Here is a 19960-nt window from a genome sequence, read left to right on the forward strand (position 1 = left end):
TCCAAATGCCTCCCTTGTCTAGGTACTCCCCATCATTTGGGACACAACTCAAGCTCTGCCACCTCCAGGAAGCCTTCCCACTCTTGCAGTTTGCACTCTGTGCTGAAGTCCTCCTGTGTTTATTTCTAGTTCCATGTGTGTTTTGTGTTCACTCCTCTCTGATTGTTTCACCCTCTACCCGACAGTGTTGTAAATAATTTCAGGAAAGAGTCTTCTGTTGCTGCCCATGCAGCAAATTGTGGGAACATGACGTACTCTCAATCAATGGTTGATATAAATATTGGAGTCATATTCGAAGAGGTTAAAACTGACAATGAAGATGAGATTGGATCACTGATAAAGGAGATTAGCAAGGACTCATGAGTTGAGTCCTTGGATTTGCAGGTATGATGACAAATTCATGGCATTTGAGAGAACCAAGTGGAAAGGCCAGTGGTTTACAACAGGGAAGACCTACTAATGGCTGGGGTTTTGTGAAAAACTTAACTGGTAGATTTTGATCATGTCATCGTCTTAGATTTTTATAAAATATTTCTTTTCCAAGTTACTTTTAAGGTTACTTCTTATTAAAAACAAACTACATTTCATCTACCTGAATATGGCTGTCCCATCTTTCACCTGTGGCTGTTACTAGATTCATTCTGTGTTCAGTGGTTTCCGTCCTTCCTTCCTCTCTCTTTGTTGTAGCATCCTCTGGAGAAGCAGGGATGGGGATTCTAAAACATGGTACAGATCAAAAGTCTCTGTCGTTGTTTAAAAGCAGTGATAACAAAATAAAGACCATGTAAATGAAATAAGCCCCAAAGCCTATTGCTTGATGAGTAGGCTCTACCAGGGGAACTAGATCTACCATCTGAGTTCTCTTCTAATTTCTAGTGCCAGGTATGTAGGCTGGATACTTTTTGTTGCTGTTTGAAAAACTCTTTGGCTTTTCAAACTGTCCACGTTTGCAGAGCACAGCCTTCAGTGCTTTTCTCTGCCACCTCCTTTTATGCTATCGTCTTCCAAAAATAGCTGGGTTTCAAGTGATTCTCATTAGAGTAAACAGCTTACTGATGTTTTCATCTCCACTTAAATTGTGTCTTCATCAACCTTAGAACATAGCAAAACTTTTAGTTTGTTTTTTCTCTCGCCAATTAACAATCTTTATATCTCTAAAGTTATACACATGCTTGCTGTAGAAAAGTTTAAATATACAGAAATATAAAGGAAAGAAAATAAAAATCACCCATAATCCTGTCACCTAGAGGAAACCAATGTTAACATTTTGGAGTTTCAGCCTTTCTAGTGCATATTAAACCATTTTTAAACAAAATGAAATATTATACACACCAGTTTTTACCCTCCTTTTTTTCACTTAACATGAGCTTCTTTTCAAGACTACCTAGCAGTCTATAAATGCACTCTTACATTGGACATTAAAGTTTATCCAAGTTTTAGGCATCGTTGTTACTGAATCTTTGTACAAATCCATGATCATCTCCCTAGGATAAACTCCTAAAAGAATTTCTGTTAGCGTATGAACTTTTCAAAGCTCTTGATACATAATTTTATGTTGCTTTCCAGAAAGGTTGTACTAATTTATACTTCCATCCTTGGAACACCACGTATCATCTTTTCTTTAGATCTTTGCTAACTTAAATGGAAAAAGTGGTTCCTTGTATTATATCCTTTTCTCTCATTGCTAGGGATATTGAACACTTTGCACATGTCTGTCATCCATTTGTATGTTTTGTGAATGCCCGCGTATCCTCTCCCCGTATTTCTTTTGACATGTTCATTTTCTCCTGGTTTATGTGAGCTCTTTATATACTAAAATATTAATTCTTCGTCATGTTGCAAATATTCTTTTGTTTCTGTCCATTTTGAAATGTTGACTATGGTGTTTTGTGTTTATTGTCATACCAAAGTTTTAACTTTTTATCTAATCAAATCTGTAAGTCTTTCCTGTTTGCTTTTTGTCTTTGATGCCCTTCCTCACTCCAATTTTACAAAAATATTCACCATTTTTCTGGCACTTTAACAGCTTCATTTTTTTTTTCACTTTAACTTAAAGAATTGTACTGTGAGCCATCACAGAGCAACGAGCATGAATTAAGTAAGGACTAGTTATCATCACTCCGCTCCAAATTACCCTTAGCTATTTCCTTCTCCAACATCAGGCTCTCCTGGGCTGCCAGGGAGGTGCCACAGCCAGCTTCAGGCAGCCCTTCATCTCCCACCCACCTCAGCATCACCCTGATCAGAGGCACTGCGGAGCCCGAGAGGGACAGAGGAAGCTGCTGAGGTTCAGAGGGCAGATCTCTCCTTCACAGAGGGAGACCTGCTTGGGATGAGCTCTGGGGTCTGGAAAACACACTGATCTTCTGAAGGTATTCTGGCTCAGGTACAGGGCCAAGGGCACTGGAACCAGGGCAGTTTGCGGGGCACTGACTCCTGTTGCCAGGTACCCAGCCTATGGGCTTTGACCCACCTCCAGAGCATCCTGAGGTGGCAGGTGTGTGCCAGCCCCTCATACAGTACCTGACTTCTAATTTTCATCAGTATAAGTCAAAATCACCCGCTCCCCATTTTCCAACACAGGAAAGACAGAACTGGGTGTGTGGAGCCCAACCAAATCAGTTTACCTTGTCATCAAATCTTAAAGCAGTAGAGCAAGCAGTTTACCTTGTCATCAAATCTTAAAGCAGTAGATGCACTTACAGAGTGCATCGTTCCACACCCTTGTTTGTTCAGATGAGGGTCTGAGCCTCCAGAGGGGGGTAATTACTGTCCAAGGCAGAATCCAGACCTTCTGGTGGGTACTTCATTCTTCTATTCATTCCTCATTCATTAACGAGCCCCTGCTGTGTGCCAGGCCCTGTGGTGGGCTTTGGAAATTTTTAAAGTGTCTAAAACGTATCTTCCTGTCCTCACTGTTTCACTGAGAGACAGATGTATAACCACTAATCATAGTACAGATTATGGATGCATTAACAGAGGTCTGTACAGAGTGCTGGAGGAGTACAAGAGAAATGTGGATAATTCTGGCAGGAGAGGGCAGGAGAATTGGAGAGAACATTTCAGAAGACAGAACGTTTGAGCTGGACTTGAAAGAAAAGGGAGATGTGTGCTGTAAGGGCCAGGCCACAGCAGTGGCAAACACAGAGTGGCTGGGAGTGCAATGCATGTGTGGACTGGAGAGTGGTTTGGTGGGTGATGTGGTGGAAGGAGCTTTTTCTACCCCCTTTGCTGCAACAAGCTGAGCCACCTGCTGTTCCCTACTCCAGCCTCCACATCTTAGCAAAGAACCTGATCACACCTCCTCAAGCTTTTCCTCCTGCTTAATCCTCCAAGGGAACCCAAGGGCTCCTTCCTTGACCCTTGCATAGCACCACAGGCTTACCTCTATTACAGTAACTTTCACATCAAATTCTGAGGTGAGAGTAGGAAATGGGTCTTCTTAAAAACATGTATATTATAAAAGGCAAAACTATGGAGACAGTAAAAATATCAATGACTGCTAGGGGTGGAGTGGAGGGGAGGAATGAATCAGCAGAGCCCAGAGGATTTCAGGGAAGTGAAAATACTCTGTATGATATTGTGATGATAGACATATGTTATTATATATTTGTCCAAACCCATAGAATGTCCAACACTAAGAGTGAATCCTAAGGTAAACTATGGACTTCGGGCGATAATGAGGTGTCAATGTAGGTTTATCCGTGGAAACAAATCCTGGTGAGTGATGTTGATAATGGGGGAGGCTGTGTGCGTGGGGGGAGGCACAGAGTGTATATGGGAACTCTCTGTACCTTCTTAATTTTGTTGTGAACCTAAAGCTGCTCTTTTAAAAAGGTCTTTTTAAAATTAATTAATTAAAAATACATGCTTGAGGTTGGGGAAGGAATTCACATAGTGTAGAAAGATAGATCAAAAAAATAGGGCTTCCCTGGTGGCGCGGTGGTTGAGAGTCCGCCTGCCGATGCAGGGGATACGGGTTCGTGCCCCGGTCCGGGAAGATCCCACATGGCGCGGAGCGGCTGGAACGTGAGCCATGGCCGCTGAGCCTGCATGTCTGGAGCCTATGCTCTGCAACGGGAGAGGCCACAACAGTGAGAGGCCCGCATACAGCAAAAAAATAAATAAATAAAAATTAAAAAATAAAAAGAACAATGTTTTTAGTTTCTGAGTATCCAGAATCTCATGAGTGGTAAAGGGTTTATTACCTTGAAAGCGATGGGAAACCCTCACGGAGTTTTAAGCAGGAGAATGAAAGGGATTTGGAGGCCAGATTGTCAGGTGGGAAACTTTTCAGGGAAGAGGTGTCTGCATTTGGGAGGTAACAATGGCAAAGAGAGGAGAGGATGGAGGTAGAATATACAGGACTCACACACCAGTTGGCTGTAGAGATGAAAGGAAGAGAAGAGATGATGACAGAGTTTCTGGTTTCTTCAAGCCACTGCCCTCACCATCCACCACAGATTCATATGAAATCATGTTAATTTCTCATTTAAAGCAGAAAAAGCTGAAGTTAGCCAAGTCCACACTTTAAAAAAGATCAGTGGAGAAGATGAAAGAACAAGATGCACATTAAGAAGTCATTCCTTTCTGGAAATACAATAAAAATGATCAATATGTAGAATGGCAAAGATATTTTGCACAATATGTCTTAAAGTTCCTTCCTTCTCAGATTGAGGCAAGGTCTGTAGAACCACATAGGCCCAAGGAGGACGTAAGATAAGGCTGCTACCAGGTGGGAGAGTTTGCAGGTTGGGAGAGTCCAGTCAGAATTCATTTATCACTCACTCTCTTAGACGTGAGATGAGCTGCAGTGAAGCCAGGCAGGCACATCTAACAGACCTACGTCTTATCACCCAAGGGTTCGCGTGCACAAGGGTCCACGTTTCCTATGATGGGCTTTGTCTGAACTTCACCCTGTCACTAGCACTAGACTTCTGAAGACAGTGGAAGCTCTCAGTACTGTGACTGGCTCAAGTGTTCAAAGACTAGAGAACATGCTTGCCCTCGACATTCCCGAGTAGTTATCATGTGCAAGGAATTATACTAGATGGGCTATGCGATATTGTGAAATATAAGAGATAGACCTTTGCCTCTCAGGATTTACCGTCTATTCTGATTAAATCACATTCTTGAAGAAAACATCTCTTCAAACAACTATAGTGTTTACTTTTAAAAATACCAAAGGGCGGGGGGGGGCAGTTCTATGGGACTGTCAGTAATATTTTTACTAAATATACCAATAGTAGATTTTGCACTTTAATTAATCTATTTCTCTGTTTCTCACTCCTACCAGATAATTTTCAGGATCAAATGAAAAGGGAACTAGCCTACCGAGAAGAAATGGTGCAACAGTTACAAATTGTAAGATGCATTTCTACTTAAAAATAAATGCAAGGTGATGGGTTTGTTTTCAAACCACCCAATATGTATGAAACTGTTTGTGTTTTTGCCTTGAAATCCTTTGGTCCACTTCACTCTCTGCTGGTTTAGATGCTAATTGCCAAGAGATTTACTTAGATGCAGGATACACAGATGTGTCAGTACATTTCCTCTAAATGTAACTACCTACCATGTGTTAATAGACAGATGTGTACATTGTCTCTGAGGGTGAACCAGAGGTACCTGCATTGTCTTCCACTGTGCAGACTTCCGAACACAGCGCTGGGCTGCACCAGAAGCTCAGGGAAGGGCCATTGTCTTTGTCTTCCCCCTCCTTCCACCACCCAGACCTGAGCAGGCCCTCTGCTGTCAATAGAACTTAGTATAAATACAATTAATCAATTAAATTCACTTGAACGACGATGAAAAGAAACGAATTATTTCCAAATGAAGTGTGTTACTCTATCCTAATCATGTCTGAAAGTGGACACTGACAAAGATCTATTTATACAGAAACAGGGAAACAGGAAAATGTCTGATAAATAAATGTTGTGAGGTTTTATGTTTTTCGTTTTTTGAGTTTTTTTTTTCTTTTCCCTGAATTCCTCACCCTTTGTCCCCATGCAGATACATCTGGTATTATTTATTAGTGCTTTGAAAGCAGTCTCCCAAGCTTCCTCATTTTCATGAGTACAATGGGGAAATAATTTCTGCTTAGTTTTTGTAAGATTATTTATTTATTTATTTATTTGCGGCTGCGTAGGGTCTTCGTTGCTGTGCACGGGCTTTCTCTAGTTGCGGCGAGCGAGGGTTACTCTTTGTTGTGGTGCCAGGCTTCTCCTTGCAGTGGCTTCTCTTTGTTGGGGAGCATGGGCTCTAGGCGCACGGGCTTCAGTAGTTGTGGCACACGGGCTCAGTAGTTGTGATGCACGGACTCTAGAGAGCAGGCTCGGTAGTTGTGGTGCACGGGCTTAGTTGCTCCGCGGCACGTGGGATCTTCCCTGACCAGGGCTCAAACTCGTGTCCCCTGCATTGGCAGGCGGATTCTTAACCACTGCGCCACAAGAGAAGTCCATTTATAAGATTTTTTTTTTTTTTTTTTTTGCGGTACGCGGGCCTCTCACTGTTGTGGCCTCTCCCATTGGGGAGCACAGGCTCCGGATGCACAGACTCAGCGGCCATGGCTCACGGGCCTAGCCGCTCTGCGGCATGTGGGATCCTCCTGGACCGGGGCACGAACCTGTGTCCCCTGCATCGGCAGGCGGACTCTCAACCACTGCGCCACCAGGGAAGCCCCTATAAGATATTTTTAATCACCTGGGTAAAGACATACATTGATCCTTAGTGTTCTTCACAGCATGATTATTATAATTTGGGTTGCTTGGTGTTTCTGAGCTTGTCCACGTTATCCTTATGCCACAAAGCATGTATCTATGCAGACCCGCCTGTCTTGTCTAGAGAGCCAGGCATCTAGCTTTCTGTCAGGATTATTTAAGGAAGATGGTTATTGATGTTTCCTTTCTGCATGGGAGAAATCATGCTTGCATTAATGGAGATTGCTGAGAGTCATTTTGAAAGCAGCCTTGTATTTCATGATGTTTTCCCCCATTCTAGGGGCTCTATTAAAAGTACTGCTTCTAACTTTAACCCTCCTTCTGAGGTTTTCCTGGATCTCAAGTGCTGGTCAACAACTCTCAGTTCTGAAAACCACCTCAACATAAGACCCTCTTAAACAGGATCTTTCTTCTTGTTTTGGTTTTGCTTGTGTTGGTTTTATTTGCACCTAACTTCACTGGGGAACAGAAGGATTTTCTTAATCAATTGAAAACTAATCCCCCACAGGGGTTAAAAAAAAAAGTATCCACTCTTCTCAGCTTTTGATACCTAGATAATAAGAGCTGCTCATTACTTGCTGTGAATTTACGTATTGTTTTATTTGTCCAAAGGAAGAATGTAAAGATAGGATCAGAGATAGAAGGATACAAAATTTTAAGACCTTACTTATTTTACATAGGATATCATTTTCAGACTCTTAAAACAAAAACTACCACACATGCAACCAAAAGTGTGTGACTGCTGGGTGGTGATGAGCGTAGCAAAAGGGGCGTTAGGAAAGTAAACTAAATAATTATTTCAGTGCCAGTTATTTAAGGCCAGTTATGTAATTTTAATGTCTTAATTTTCTTTGACATTTGGCTTCTTTAGTAAAAGAGGAGATGATATTGCATCCATGTAATAAGCAGGCAGTATTAATAAAAGAAAAAATATCTCCTGTCTTTTGAGATATTTGGTACATGGAAGATACAAATTGGTATTACAAAATATCTTGATTACATTGTATTGCAAAATATTTTATCATTATGTATTTATTTATCTAGACAAGTGTTATTAATTCATATTCCTCTAGATAGTAAATTTTCCTGGTTGCAAATTAAATTCTTTGGGAGGAGCTGGAATGTTTTCCCCCAGCCTTGTAGGTACAATATAATTCCTGAAATCCACAAAAGTACATCCAGACTACCAACATGAAAATTGTGAAATACACATGATTTGTCCCTTCCGCTTCTTCCCCTTCTTTTGTGTCCCCTATCCTTAGATGCCCGGGTCTTCGTGCTACCTTCAACACCTAGCATGGTGTCTAACATCAAATAGGGATCAGTAGACATTTGTTGAATTAACCACCACCCATGGACGCCCCCTGACCCAACGCTGATACTGTCATGTAGCAATCCTCTTAATTCTTTTCCAAATTGTCCTGGCTTGGTCCTGATTTCCTCAAATTTTTTTTGTGTGCTGGGGAACTACTACCAAAACTACTAAAAGAAGGCATAGTAGTGAATTACTGGGACCTTATGTATTACAGCACTGTCCTTGTGACTAACAGATACAAGCTTTAAGGTCTGCAAACTTGAGTTCAAGATTCATCCTGTATAGTTCATTTTATCAGTTTCTAGACCAAAGGGACCTGTTATAAGGTCCAACCTAGTACCCTGATAGGGATATGATAAGGCACAAGTGTTTAATAAACATGAAATGCACATGTAAACATAAAATGCTGTGCCAATACAAGTAATCAATTTAATGGCATGCCCCTTCTCAAAGTAGTACCTCTATTAGTGGAACTATTTGAGCCCTGGTGGCTAGAGATATATTTGTGCGGGAAGGACCTGTGTTCACACTATACCATCTGCTTTAGAACTGAGGCAGCAAACTCAAGTTTACTTGAACAGAAACTTATCCTGTCCCTTATTCAGCTTGTTGTATTTGCTAAAGTAACTGGAGAAAAATGTCTTTAGAAAATTATACCTAAATATTATCAAGAAGTTGCTAGGTATCACAATTATTGACTTTCTCAATATTTTTAGTTGAATGCTCTAATTCACCAGTAAATATAGTTACATGCTTTGCTCCTTGAGAACAGAACAATTCACCAAAAATTATTTTATTCTTTTATGTTTAAATTATTTTATATTTAAAGTTTACAAAGCATGTATTACAGAATAGTCATTTGCTTACAGAATAGGCATCTTTTCCTTTAGATGAAATAAAAACCCACTCTGCAGTCATGGAGAATTCAAATATATTAAAACCATCATATCTTGTAACAATTCCCATAGATCCACAATGCATTTATCCTATGCTGTTGCACAGTGTTCTTATTCAAGATGATATCGAAAGCATCTTGGGTATCATTGCCATAGAAAGAAAACTTATGAATTTCTTTGGTTCCTGCATTTTTAGATTCTCCGCTGACTAATTTCTACACCATTGCTTCCTTTTACAGTTTGTTAAATGCAAAGTTGTGATGACTATAGACTCAAATGATTGACTCTCTTTGTGTGTTTATAAATAAATGTGCATTTATCTAATGTGAGATTTAAAGCATATGCAGTTTATTTAACACATATACATGGGCCACAAGCTAATATTTTTTTTACAAACAGTTTAAAATGAGAGTTTTACAGTCTTTATCACAGTTTGTGTTATGGTCCCCCACCTCTGCTCTGGGTTTTCAAGTGCTTAAAATGTTGTTATTACCAAATCAGATTTACTTATACAAGCGAAGAAATATGTTCCTCTCAATATGAACCAAATACAAAGGTTTTAGAATTTAGCACGTTCATGAAGGTGTTAGTGTTTAGTATAATAAAGAGCAAAAGATTTCTCATTCACAAGTGAGCTCTGGTTCTAGGAAAAAAGTTCAATTTTTAAAACAAAACCATCATCCCTTAGGATTGAGAAGAAGGTGAAGAAACCATTACAATGTTATATGTAAATTATATTCCAATTTTTAAAAAAATTTTAAAGAAGAAAGTGAAGGCATTTTACTAAGTGTATAACCATTCTTAAAAGATTGTTATTAGAGTATAGTTGATTTACGATGTTGTGTTAGTTTCAAGTGTACAGCAAAGTGAGTCAGTTATACATATACATATATCCACTCTTTTTTAGATTCTTTTCCCATATAGACCATTACAGAATATTGAGTAGAGTTCCCTGTGCTATATTAGTTATCTATTTTATATATAGTAGTGTGTATATATCAATTCCAATCTCCCAATTTTTCCCTCCCCCCTTATCCCCTGGTAACCGTAAGTTTGTTTTCTACATCTATAACGTGTACAGCCTTTTGATTAAAGTTTTTCCAAGGACTGGAATATAATGTAGTTTACAACATGAGCCGAGACTACTGTGATGCCTTGATAAACTTTTTTCAATTTTTTATTGCTAATTTGGCAACAATTTTTTAAAGCAAGTACATGTATGTATAAGCTACTACCGTAGGTTTGTTGGAGGCATGTCACAGTTGAAGACATAGTTGTTGAAGACATTAGTCATAGTTCTTGAAGGACACTGTGAAGCTGCAACAGAAAACGCATGATAAATGGCTAGACCCAGATTCACATACTTTGAACTTGCTGGATCGCTACCAAGGGGCACGTAGATTGAGAAAAAGTGCTTTTAAAATATGCTAGTCTTGAAGTGCCCTCTGCTGTTCTTCCAGAACACTGCAGTCACACGCAGCCAGAGGGAACCAGTCTCAAAGTTCCTCATTAAAGCCTCAATTAAAATTAATGTTCAACCAATAGATTTAGTACTAATGTTTCGTTCACCGTGGACTTGTAAAAAGTCAGTTTACAACTTTCTGATGGTGTGAGCACTGTGCTTCCTTGCCGGGAAAGGAGCAGTGACAGGTCTTTATCGTTTCTGGAGGAGTGCTCCCCCTTGGGCAAGGGTACAGCTCTTCAGTGTGGTCTTTTCTTGGAGGATCTCCAGTATTCATTAGGATGGGAACTTGCCCAGATTTCTACCATCTGAACACAGGGAGTTTTTAAAAATATGTTTTACATATTTTTAAAAGGTAGATAGAGCACTTTATTTTTAGAAAAAGATCCCTGGGCCCCTAGAAGATTTTGATTTTATGACTAAATATGTAACAAGCAGAGGACTTGATGTAAGTCTGAACTTCCTTGGAAGCTGCCTTAAGATTCTCCAGGAGACAGACTTTGACTACAGTGGGTCCTTTTCCAATTATTGATCTATTGCCTTGCATCTTGACAATGCAATGACTCGTTTCTTAATTATATATCCTTTTTCTCGTCTTTCTCCTTTTGAGATGTTGACCCACCTTAATGTCTGAGCTCAGGCTAACTCTCTTGGCACAATCTAGGAAATTATCTTTTTTGGTAAAATCTCAATACTTTTGATAGACTAGAGCCGACTAGGTGATTTAGAAGTTATATAGCAACTTTGAGGGGGTTTGTCCATGCCAATCTTGGTGATTTCCAAGCTAGTCAGAATGAAAAGAAAGCTTTTATAAGTTCTATTACAGGAGATTTACATGGCCTAATTATCTTTAATGGAGCCTCTAAGATCCTGAGCTCCCCCAGTTGGGGAGTATAGAACCTGAAGCACCATCAATCATAAAAGTGCCCATTACTTGATGTATCATAAGAAAAGAAGTTTCCAACTATTATTCTCAGATACCATCAATTATAGTACATCCAACTTCAGAAGTGTTAAAATGTGAGGGAAAAAACTGCATCTTAGAATCAATGAAATAGGATAGTTTCCATGAACTGTCGGGCCATATGCTAATATATTCTTTATTAAACATTCATGACTTAAGACTTGGAATTAATGACTCTCAGCTCACAACCTGAGATTAATAATTCTTCGCACAGATTTAAATTTCAGTCTGGAGATTTGGGGATCAAATGTGCTTATTTGGAAATGTCCTTTTTTTCCTGAGTCCTTTCCTTAAATTTCCTTATCAGCTTCCCATCTTAATGAAATGCTACATTGTTGTTTCTGAAAAAAAGAAAAAGGCATTCAGACTTAGATCTGAAAGCAGTGCCCTTCAGGCAGTTTTCTTTGGGTTAGGATGAGTAGTTTACTGACTTTGATGAGGTGGCGCAAGGTGATATTAACTTACCTCGTGCAGTGCCTGGCACAGAACAGACACTTACTAAATCTTCGTGGCATCTAATCTTGATGTTGAGAATGCTTTCTAAATGCGAGAGTGACACAAATACATTTTATTAGGTAATCCTTATACCCCAAGGTTTACATCATTTCTACTTGTTATCCTAAATAATAGAATTCCATTCAAAGCTCTCTGACATCATGCATCTAAAGAAAGAGGTGATCCATGTGTTTCGGCATATTGTTTCATACACCATAATGGAAAATCAGGATTCAAGTATGTCTCGGTTAATAGCAGGTGTAGCATAACCCAGAGTGGAAAGAAGAGGTAACTAGACTAGGTCCCTGTGTAACTCTTCTTGTCATAGTTATCTAGCTAATCTCAGCTCTCGTCCTAAGTATGAGATTAGGACACAACTATTTATGGTCCTATATGAACCATTAATTTCGGTGCTGCTATTATGGCCTTTATCAGATATGTCTCTATCATATACATCCATGTTGTGGCTGTGTATCAAGATAGTGAGGTGGTTATTTTAGTCTTCTCTCTTTTTTTCATTAAAAAGACTGTTTGAGGGCTTCCCTGGTGGCACAGTAGTTAAGAATCCACCTGCCAATGCAGGGGATAGGGGTGCGAGCCCTGGGCCAGGAAGATCCCACATGCCACGGAGCAACTAAGCCCGTGCACCACAACTACTGAACCTGCGCTCTAGAGCCTGTGAGCTACAACTACTGAGCCCGCGTGCCACAATTACCGAAGCCCACGCGCCTAGAGCCTGTGCTCTGCAACAAGAGAAGCCACCGCAATGAGAAGCCCGCGCACTGCAACAAAGAGTAGCCCCCACTCGCCACAACTAGAGAAAGCCTGTACGCAGCAATGAAGACCCAACGCAGCCAAAAATAAATAAATTAATTTTTTAAAAAAAGACTTGTTTGATTCAGCTAACCAGTTATTATGGCAAAATGGTCCAGCTAGTCTTAGCCACAAGCATCACTATAGATTTGTAGTTCCTTCCCATTAATAAAGGTTCATGTTTATGGACTGGTAGATCAGGAGAGCAAAACATAAATATGCTGGGGATATGGGGAATGTATATAACAGTATTCAAAATATTACCTACTTGAATGACTATAATTTTCTTTCCTTCACTGCTTTTATATAATATCAGCCATAGTTCATGTTACATTCTAGAAGGCTGAATATTTCTTTAAATGTAAAACAGATTTATATCATTAGAGTCCTGAATTTAGCCTTATAATGATGAAGGTAAGTAGCATGACTAGGGTTAGTAGAGAGGCAAATCTAAATAATACATGTAGTCCAGTTTCAACAATTTGAATTTTCTAATGAAAAGTAGCATATCAAATGCGATAGACTTTCATTCAAAACCCCACTATTGAAAAGTACTTTTCAAGTTTATCCAGGTAGAATTCTCAAGGGTCATATTTTCCATTCAGTGCAATTATTTCTGATGCTTCTTAGTAGTTATTGGGAAATTACCCAGAGTAATAGTTTGTGTTTAGTTAATCTTATTTGTGATTTATAATGATAGCATATTTCCTCACTCTAATTAAATGAAAAATTACATTGAACTAGTTTGTAATCACATTCTTGTTTTGTGACCTTGGACATATGTTATAACTTAATTTTCATACATAAATAAAAATAAGTACCATATTATTAAGTGCAAATTATTAAGTGCAGTGAAATGTCACATAGGAACCTCAGAGACTAGCTGTAGCAACAACCTAGTGTGATCACCTGTCCTGTCCTCATATGCTTTTTAACAGGCCTTAGACATGCTATACCCCAGAAGCCCCATACTGCCGGGCAGATGGAGACCTTTTGTCCTCAGGGCAGATTCACCAGCATTCAAATTTAGGCACAATGAAGGGTCTCCATTATACATGTCTCCAAATTTTGCTCACCTGGATAGTTTTGCTTGTTTTTATCTTACAGATTCCCTATGCAGCAAGCTTGATCAGGAAAGAAAAGCTAGGTGCGCATCTCAGCAAAAGCTAAAAGGTGAGCTCATCAGAGGAAACAGATTTTCCTTAACTCTCTGAATTGTTATTGCTCGGCTGTGTTCTTTACTGATGTACTTGAAATAGCCCAGGGCATTGATGATGTTGCATCCTGTGTTTAAGCTGATACACTGTTGAACTTCATTCTAGGCATGGGGCTTCCTAAATAAATGGCTAAGTGCGTCTTCTAAATTCTGTGGAAAATTTCTAAAACTAAGGAAATTCTCAGTTCAGTCTTGTAGATGTGATCTTCATTTTGTTTTAAGGTTTTCTACTCTTTCCAGTTCCTCCTGACACCCTGATTCCTGGTCCTCTGAAGGAAACTGGAGTGTCAGAAGCCATGCTTATTATGTTTTTCTTCTCTGTCTCTCCTTTGCTTCCAAAATGTCTTCCTGAAACCCGACTTTCAGTGAATTACTGACAGATGGTCCTGTGAATAACTGCGTGTGACATAGACCTTCGAGAACTTCTGCTGCAGAATTAGTCATTCATTCCTTCCCTAAAACAATCCTTGTTTCTCTACAGCTGAAGCCAGATCCAATGTCACATACCTGGCAGCAATTTAAAAGACAAATATTCTGGACTCCTAAGGAAAAGGAGACAGTAAAAATTCAATGACTATATTCAGAATATACCTAAACATTTCAAAAGCACCTTTTTGATGATATGGCAGAAGATATAAATAATTGTTAGAATTGAAGGAATGCAAAAACTAGGATATTGTTGTTTCTCTAACAGTACATTAGGATGACCTAGCAGTTGGAACTGCTAAATCAGGGAAAAACTCAGATGTCAGAGGTGATATTTATAAGTGCTCATGGCTAACTAGGATTGTGGTCATTTATCAGTTGTATTTGTTCCCATCAGAGTGATTCTTCCCACTCCTTCCCTCTGGAACATATTTTCAATTCAATAGAATTGACTGGCCAAAAATACTCTGTGCAATGCAGGTTCATGGTTCCTTTTCTTTCCTTCATGCCTCTTTTCTGCATATCACAAGCCTCCTCTACCATGTGCACATGACAGTTCTACTTCTTGCCATTATCTTTATTGGTGATAATCTTCAGTATTTTTCTGAAACAGTTATATGTATGTCACATTTCATTAGGAGCTCAAAACTCTTTCCAAGACAGTCTCTCATTCATATGCTTTCCCTTAATTTTACGCACAGGGAACCAAGGTACAGTGAAGAGAGATGTGATGTTTTATGTCTCTGTTACAAAGCCAGGAAGAGATTCTAGGGCTCCTGATTTTAACAGCAGTGCCTGCTTGCTCCTTAAATAGGGACTTTCTGTCTTCTGTGAGCAGATGTTTAGCAACAGAGTTGCTCAGATGGTAAGTCATTCTGTTTTGGGATGCTCAGATAATGTCATTCTGTTTCCATCTCCATGAAGTCATGCACAAATGGACCTGTGAGTTTGGTTTCATTCTATATCTTCAAGTATTTTTCTTACGTCTGAACTTGACTTTGGTGATTTCTTTCTCATCATTGTAGACCAGATTTTTCCCAGCAGTGTGAAATGAATAGTTTTAGAACATTCAGAGTCTAATAAACCTTAACACAGCATATCAAGGTAATCAAAGCAAAAATCATCCAAGTTAACGCTGACAAACCCATATGTATAAAAGTTTGAAAATGTCAAACTACTTTTCTTTCAAATCAAAAAGTATATATTGGGATGTGTTTTTTTAAGTAACCTTCTTATTGAAATATAACACACATTCTCCAAAGCCTATAAATCGTCAAGTCATGAAGTCAACACATCAGAGCTCAGTGAACTTGCTTAGGTTTCTAGCACCCAGATAGCTACCTTGTGCCCCTACCCAGTTACAAAAGATTGGTTTTACCCGTTTTTGAACTTTAGTAAAGGACATTTTATAGAACATTCTCTTGTATCTGGCTTCTTTCACTCCACGTCTGTGATTCATCCATTAGAATGTAGTTTGATTCATACTTAGGAACTTCAATAAACTCTCTTTCTACCCTTCCACTTCCCTGACTCATCTTCTCTGCTTGTCAGACATGAGCTGCTCTTGCACCTACAAAATGAAGACTTACTGCCCAGAAACCACACCTTTGATGGTGACATAGTGTACAGTGAGGTGGGAAAAAAAAAAAAAAAAAGATTGATTTGTGTTTAGTAACTAATGCTTCCTCCATGCTGATTTTGTTTCCATCCTTGCAGACAACAGGGATTGCTCTAAGTAGACCCTGGTGCTTTCAGAAGATTAGTGGTTACTTAAATGCTGAGCTAAATCAGCCAAGCAGAGAATCACAACCATATTGTTAGAGGCAGTATTCGATTCTCAACATGCCAAGCCTGCAAGGAACTACCCCAAGAGAGATGACAAAATAAAAATCATTACACCAAGGGAGAGAAACAAGTTCTGTCTTGCTGAGTGACCACAGGTTTCCAAATTAGGGACTGATACATTAATGTCTTATGCAAGAGTGACCCTTAAGGTAGTGTGCTGTGTTCTTGCCACCCAGTGAATTCCAATATGACTGTTAAGAGGAGGAAGCTTTTCAAAACCACAGGCAATCCACTTAATAAGCTGAGGAAGTATTGCCACATATCACTGCTCTACAAATCATTTTTGCCCTACGTTAGGACACAAGAAATTCCATGTTGAATCAAAATAAAAGTCCACCCATACCAGGGGGCTAACAGTGCAATTCTGTTAGAAGAGCCAAATTGTTGTTCTTAACAACACCAACCTCAAACTTCAGGCATGACACTGAATAACTCTTAACTTTCCCTTAAGAACTCCTTAAAGATCCGTCATCCATGGATTTATCTAAACATTTCTTCAACCTAGTTGAAGTCCCCTTTGGGGCAATGAATTCTATTTGTTTAGCTACCAGCTGTGTAAACTGTAGTTTATTTTATTTATCTTCAAACTACCTTCTAAAAGAAGCCCTTGTAGATTAGATGTTGCACTGCTCTGCATATTTGCTTTATCGTGAGCTCACGAGTACAATGGAAGTGATTGGAAAAAATATTTCAAAATGCTATGTGTATTATCCTTTCATCTGGAACTGTTTTGAACACCGGAATTACTCCTGACGGTCTTCTTACCTTTGCTCATTAACGTGCCCCAGTTCCTACACAGACGCTCCGATAATCTGTGTGAAATCTGCACCCCAAATAAAAATGTCATGATATTAACACCAGTTTAATATTACTTTACATTCTTTTTGCCCCAAGCTCCTTTTAACATGATGCAAACGTCATCCCTGTGAAATACTTAGGTCTTTCACAGACTTAGGTCTTTCACAGAGAACTCAATCATTTTACTTAAGTGGAAAGTGAATCATAGGATATGGCTCATTCATAGTCATACAGAAACCTGCTGAACAAGCTGGAAATAATACTAACCGTCATTCATTGAGCACTACCCATGCCAGATACTGGGTTAGGCTGCCACGTTCTCTCTTTTGATCTTTACAAGTCTATAAGGTTGATCCTATTATTATCTCCATTTTATACATGAGAATGCAGAGGATCAGTGAGGTCACTTAGCTCGAAAGTGACAAAGCCAGGCTTCAATACAGGTCTATTTGACTCTAAGCCCCTTCTCTGTCTTTCTAGGATCATTGGGCTGGTTTTGGGAGTCTGGCTTCTAAATCTGACACTACTTCCCTTTGTCATCTGAAGTAATATCATTTAATCTCCTCGAGGCTTACTCTTATCTATGAACCGTGGATGGCCAAACCTGATCAAAGTCTCTGCCAGCTCTAAATTTTGACTCTCACCCTTGCGTGCCAGTCTTCTGCCAGATTGTCTCTCACAAAGGGGCTGCTTTTATTAAAATCTGTTCATATAAAACCCTATATAACACCTGAGGGTGTAACCCACCTACTTTTTGCCTTAGGTCTTCATTTTCTTCATCACTAATTGCTACTTAGCATCCTCCTAGAGAGTTTGAAAGTATCATTTTTTCCCCTATCCTAACAATATCTAACTCTTTGGTAAACTCCTGTTATTTTTATTTTGTTATTTTTATTTTAATTCTGGGATAATTGCTACGAAAACAATAGCAAGAAAAAGTTCTTAAAGGGGTGTGGAGGGATTGTAATTGAACATTCTGTGTCTTCCTTTTGTAATGATCAAAGATGGGGGGTGGGGGGGGCATGTCCATTTCTAGCCTCTGTCCTCAAACAAAAGAGAACCAGGTTCTTTCAAGAATCACCGTTGAGAATGACAGTGTGCTGCCACACTTCTAAGGGCTTTATGTCAATTATCTTATTTAATCTTCAAAACAACCCATTGAGAGAAGTACTGCTACTCTCACCATTCTACAGCTGAGCAAACAGAAATGCGGAGATGAGTAGGTTGTGTGGTCTCACTGCTATTACAAGTGGCAGAATTTGAACCAGGCCGCCTGGCTCTGCAGCCCACACTACATCTGTTCTCCCCTGACTTGTGACCTGAAATCGTGGCCTAATTCACATCTTCCATTATCAGTTATAAATATGCAGTTAATAACCAATCCAGTGGTTTCATTGATGTTGAATCGCAAAACCTCTATAGCTGCCCTAACACCCCAGGACGAGAGAAATGGATGTAACTTGGACCATTCAGCCAAAGCCAGCAGGGCGCCAGTGCGTGAATTTCTGTCTGCCCCTTTTACCACAGGCTGTCTTAATGTTTGCTCAACAACAAATTGGAGCTTCTGGAACCCAGCAAAATGACTTTACTGTAAAGAAGCCATAGCAAACCAGCACGCTCTGATGTAATAGTTCTAGTTTGGCTGTCAGCAGAGATGCATCATGTAAGGTAGCAGGCAAATATATGGGAAAAGGAAGATGCTTTCGTGGTCACTGTTTAAACATTTTTATTCAAACTGTACTAAAAATGTCTCCTCTGAAGGATATACTAAATATTACTTTAAATGTTTTTAACTTATCTGATTGTGTCACACTGAGGTTGTCATTCTGTGCTTTTTGTCTTATCCCAGGTGCACAGAACCACTTACTCTTGTTCTCTTGTAAGATACAGACTGCCCCTGAGTACTTCCGACCTGCACAGAGACTGAAAATTGAAAGGGCTTGGGAATCAAATATAAAATCAGGTTCGGGAGAACCCAAGGACAAGTGACCTCAAAGCAGCATGGACAACCATGTAAAATAGACTGTAGCAGCCATTCATTAGTTGGGGGAGGGGGGAACCAACCAGAGCAGTCAACGCTTGTTGCATCTTTTGGTGGAACCAAAGTTTGAGTCTGTGTTTTTATAGGCCAACCGAACCCAGAGCGCGGGAGTGCTGTTAGCCAAGTGGGGTGGGAAATCCATGGACGGTCCCAGGGGATCTCTGTGCTACATACTTAGAGAGAGCAGCTCTATGAGACCGTCTTTTACGTTTGAAGAAGTGATTCTTGGTGAAAAGACAACACAAGACCTGTCCTAGGAGGGGGGGATCACGTTTCAACAGCTAGGATGGCATCAGCCGTACAAACCTGCTTTTCCCAGCAAAGTGGACAGACTTATGCGTGGCCCCTTCCTCTCTGGTATTTTGCCTGCTATATGAATGAAGATTGTATTCCTTTGGAAATATTTTACAGTTTAATATTGCGTGTAATTAAGAATATAATCATGTTATCAAAAATGGTATTTAACTCTGTTGTAGTTTCTTTAACATTCATGTGGATAAAAAAAGTCTATAATAAAAAAACTATGAAGTAATGGTTGTGTTCATGTAGTTAAATGCACATTTGCTTGGGGGCAACTAATAGAAACTAATACATTTTAGAATTATTTTGGCATAAAATATTTGAATAAATTATTTTTGAAAATGAAATTCCTTCAAAAATGGTTATTAAAGTCTAAATTAGCCTTTGGCCCTTGTCAGCAACTGGAGTCCTCCCCAGCATGATAGGATCTTTGTATGGGTACGGGAAGGTTCTAAATTCCAGCTAGGTCTCCTAACAGCATTAGTGAGGAAGTCGATAGTGTGCCTTCCTCCTTACTGTGATGTTGAATCAAAGTCCATGAGATCATTTTATGCCAAAAATTCTGCCTCTCAGATGAGAGAGATAGAAGGGCCAAAATGGTGACCCTTTGGAGCCAGGATTTCTAGAGTAATGCTGGGTTGTACAGAAGTCTTCTGTGGATGATCGCCTGCCC

General features: G+C 39.5%; 1 protein-coding gene across 1 annotated transcript in view; it reads left to right on the plus strand.

The window, feature by feature from the left end:
• SKOR2 (SKI family transcriptional corepressor 2) overlaps positions 1-19478 on the plus strand; it is a 39520-nt gene extending 20042 nt beyond the window's left edge. The window contains exons 6-8 of the mRNA XM_004266074.3: positions 5297-5364; positions 13769-13834; positions 18796-19478. Of these exons, the coding sequence (XP_004266122.2) occupies positions 5297-5364; positions 13769-13831 (131 nt within the window). The 3' untranslated portion in view covers positions 13832-13834; positions 18796-19478. The remainder of the gene's footprint in view (positions 1-5296; positions 5365-13768; positions 13835-18795) is intronic.
• The last annotated feature ends 482 nt before the right edge of the window (positions 19479-19960 follow it).

Source organism: Orcinus orca, chromosome 15, assembly GCF_937001465.1.
Source record: "Orcinus orca chromosome 15, mOrcOrc1.1, whole genome shotgun sequence".
Lineage (NCBI taxonomy): Eukaryota > Metazoa > Chordata > Mammalia > Artiodactyla > Delphinidae > Orcinus > Orcinus orca.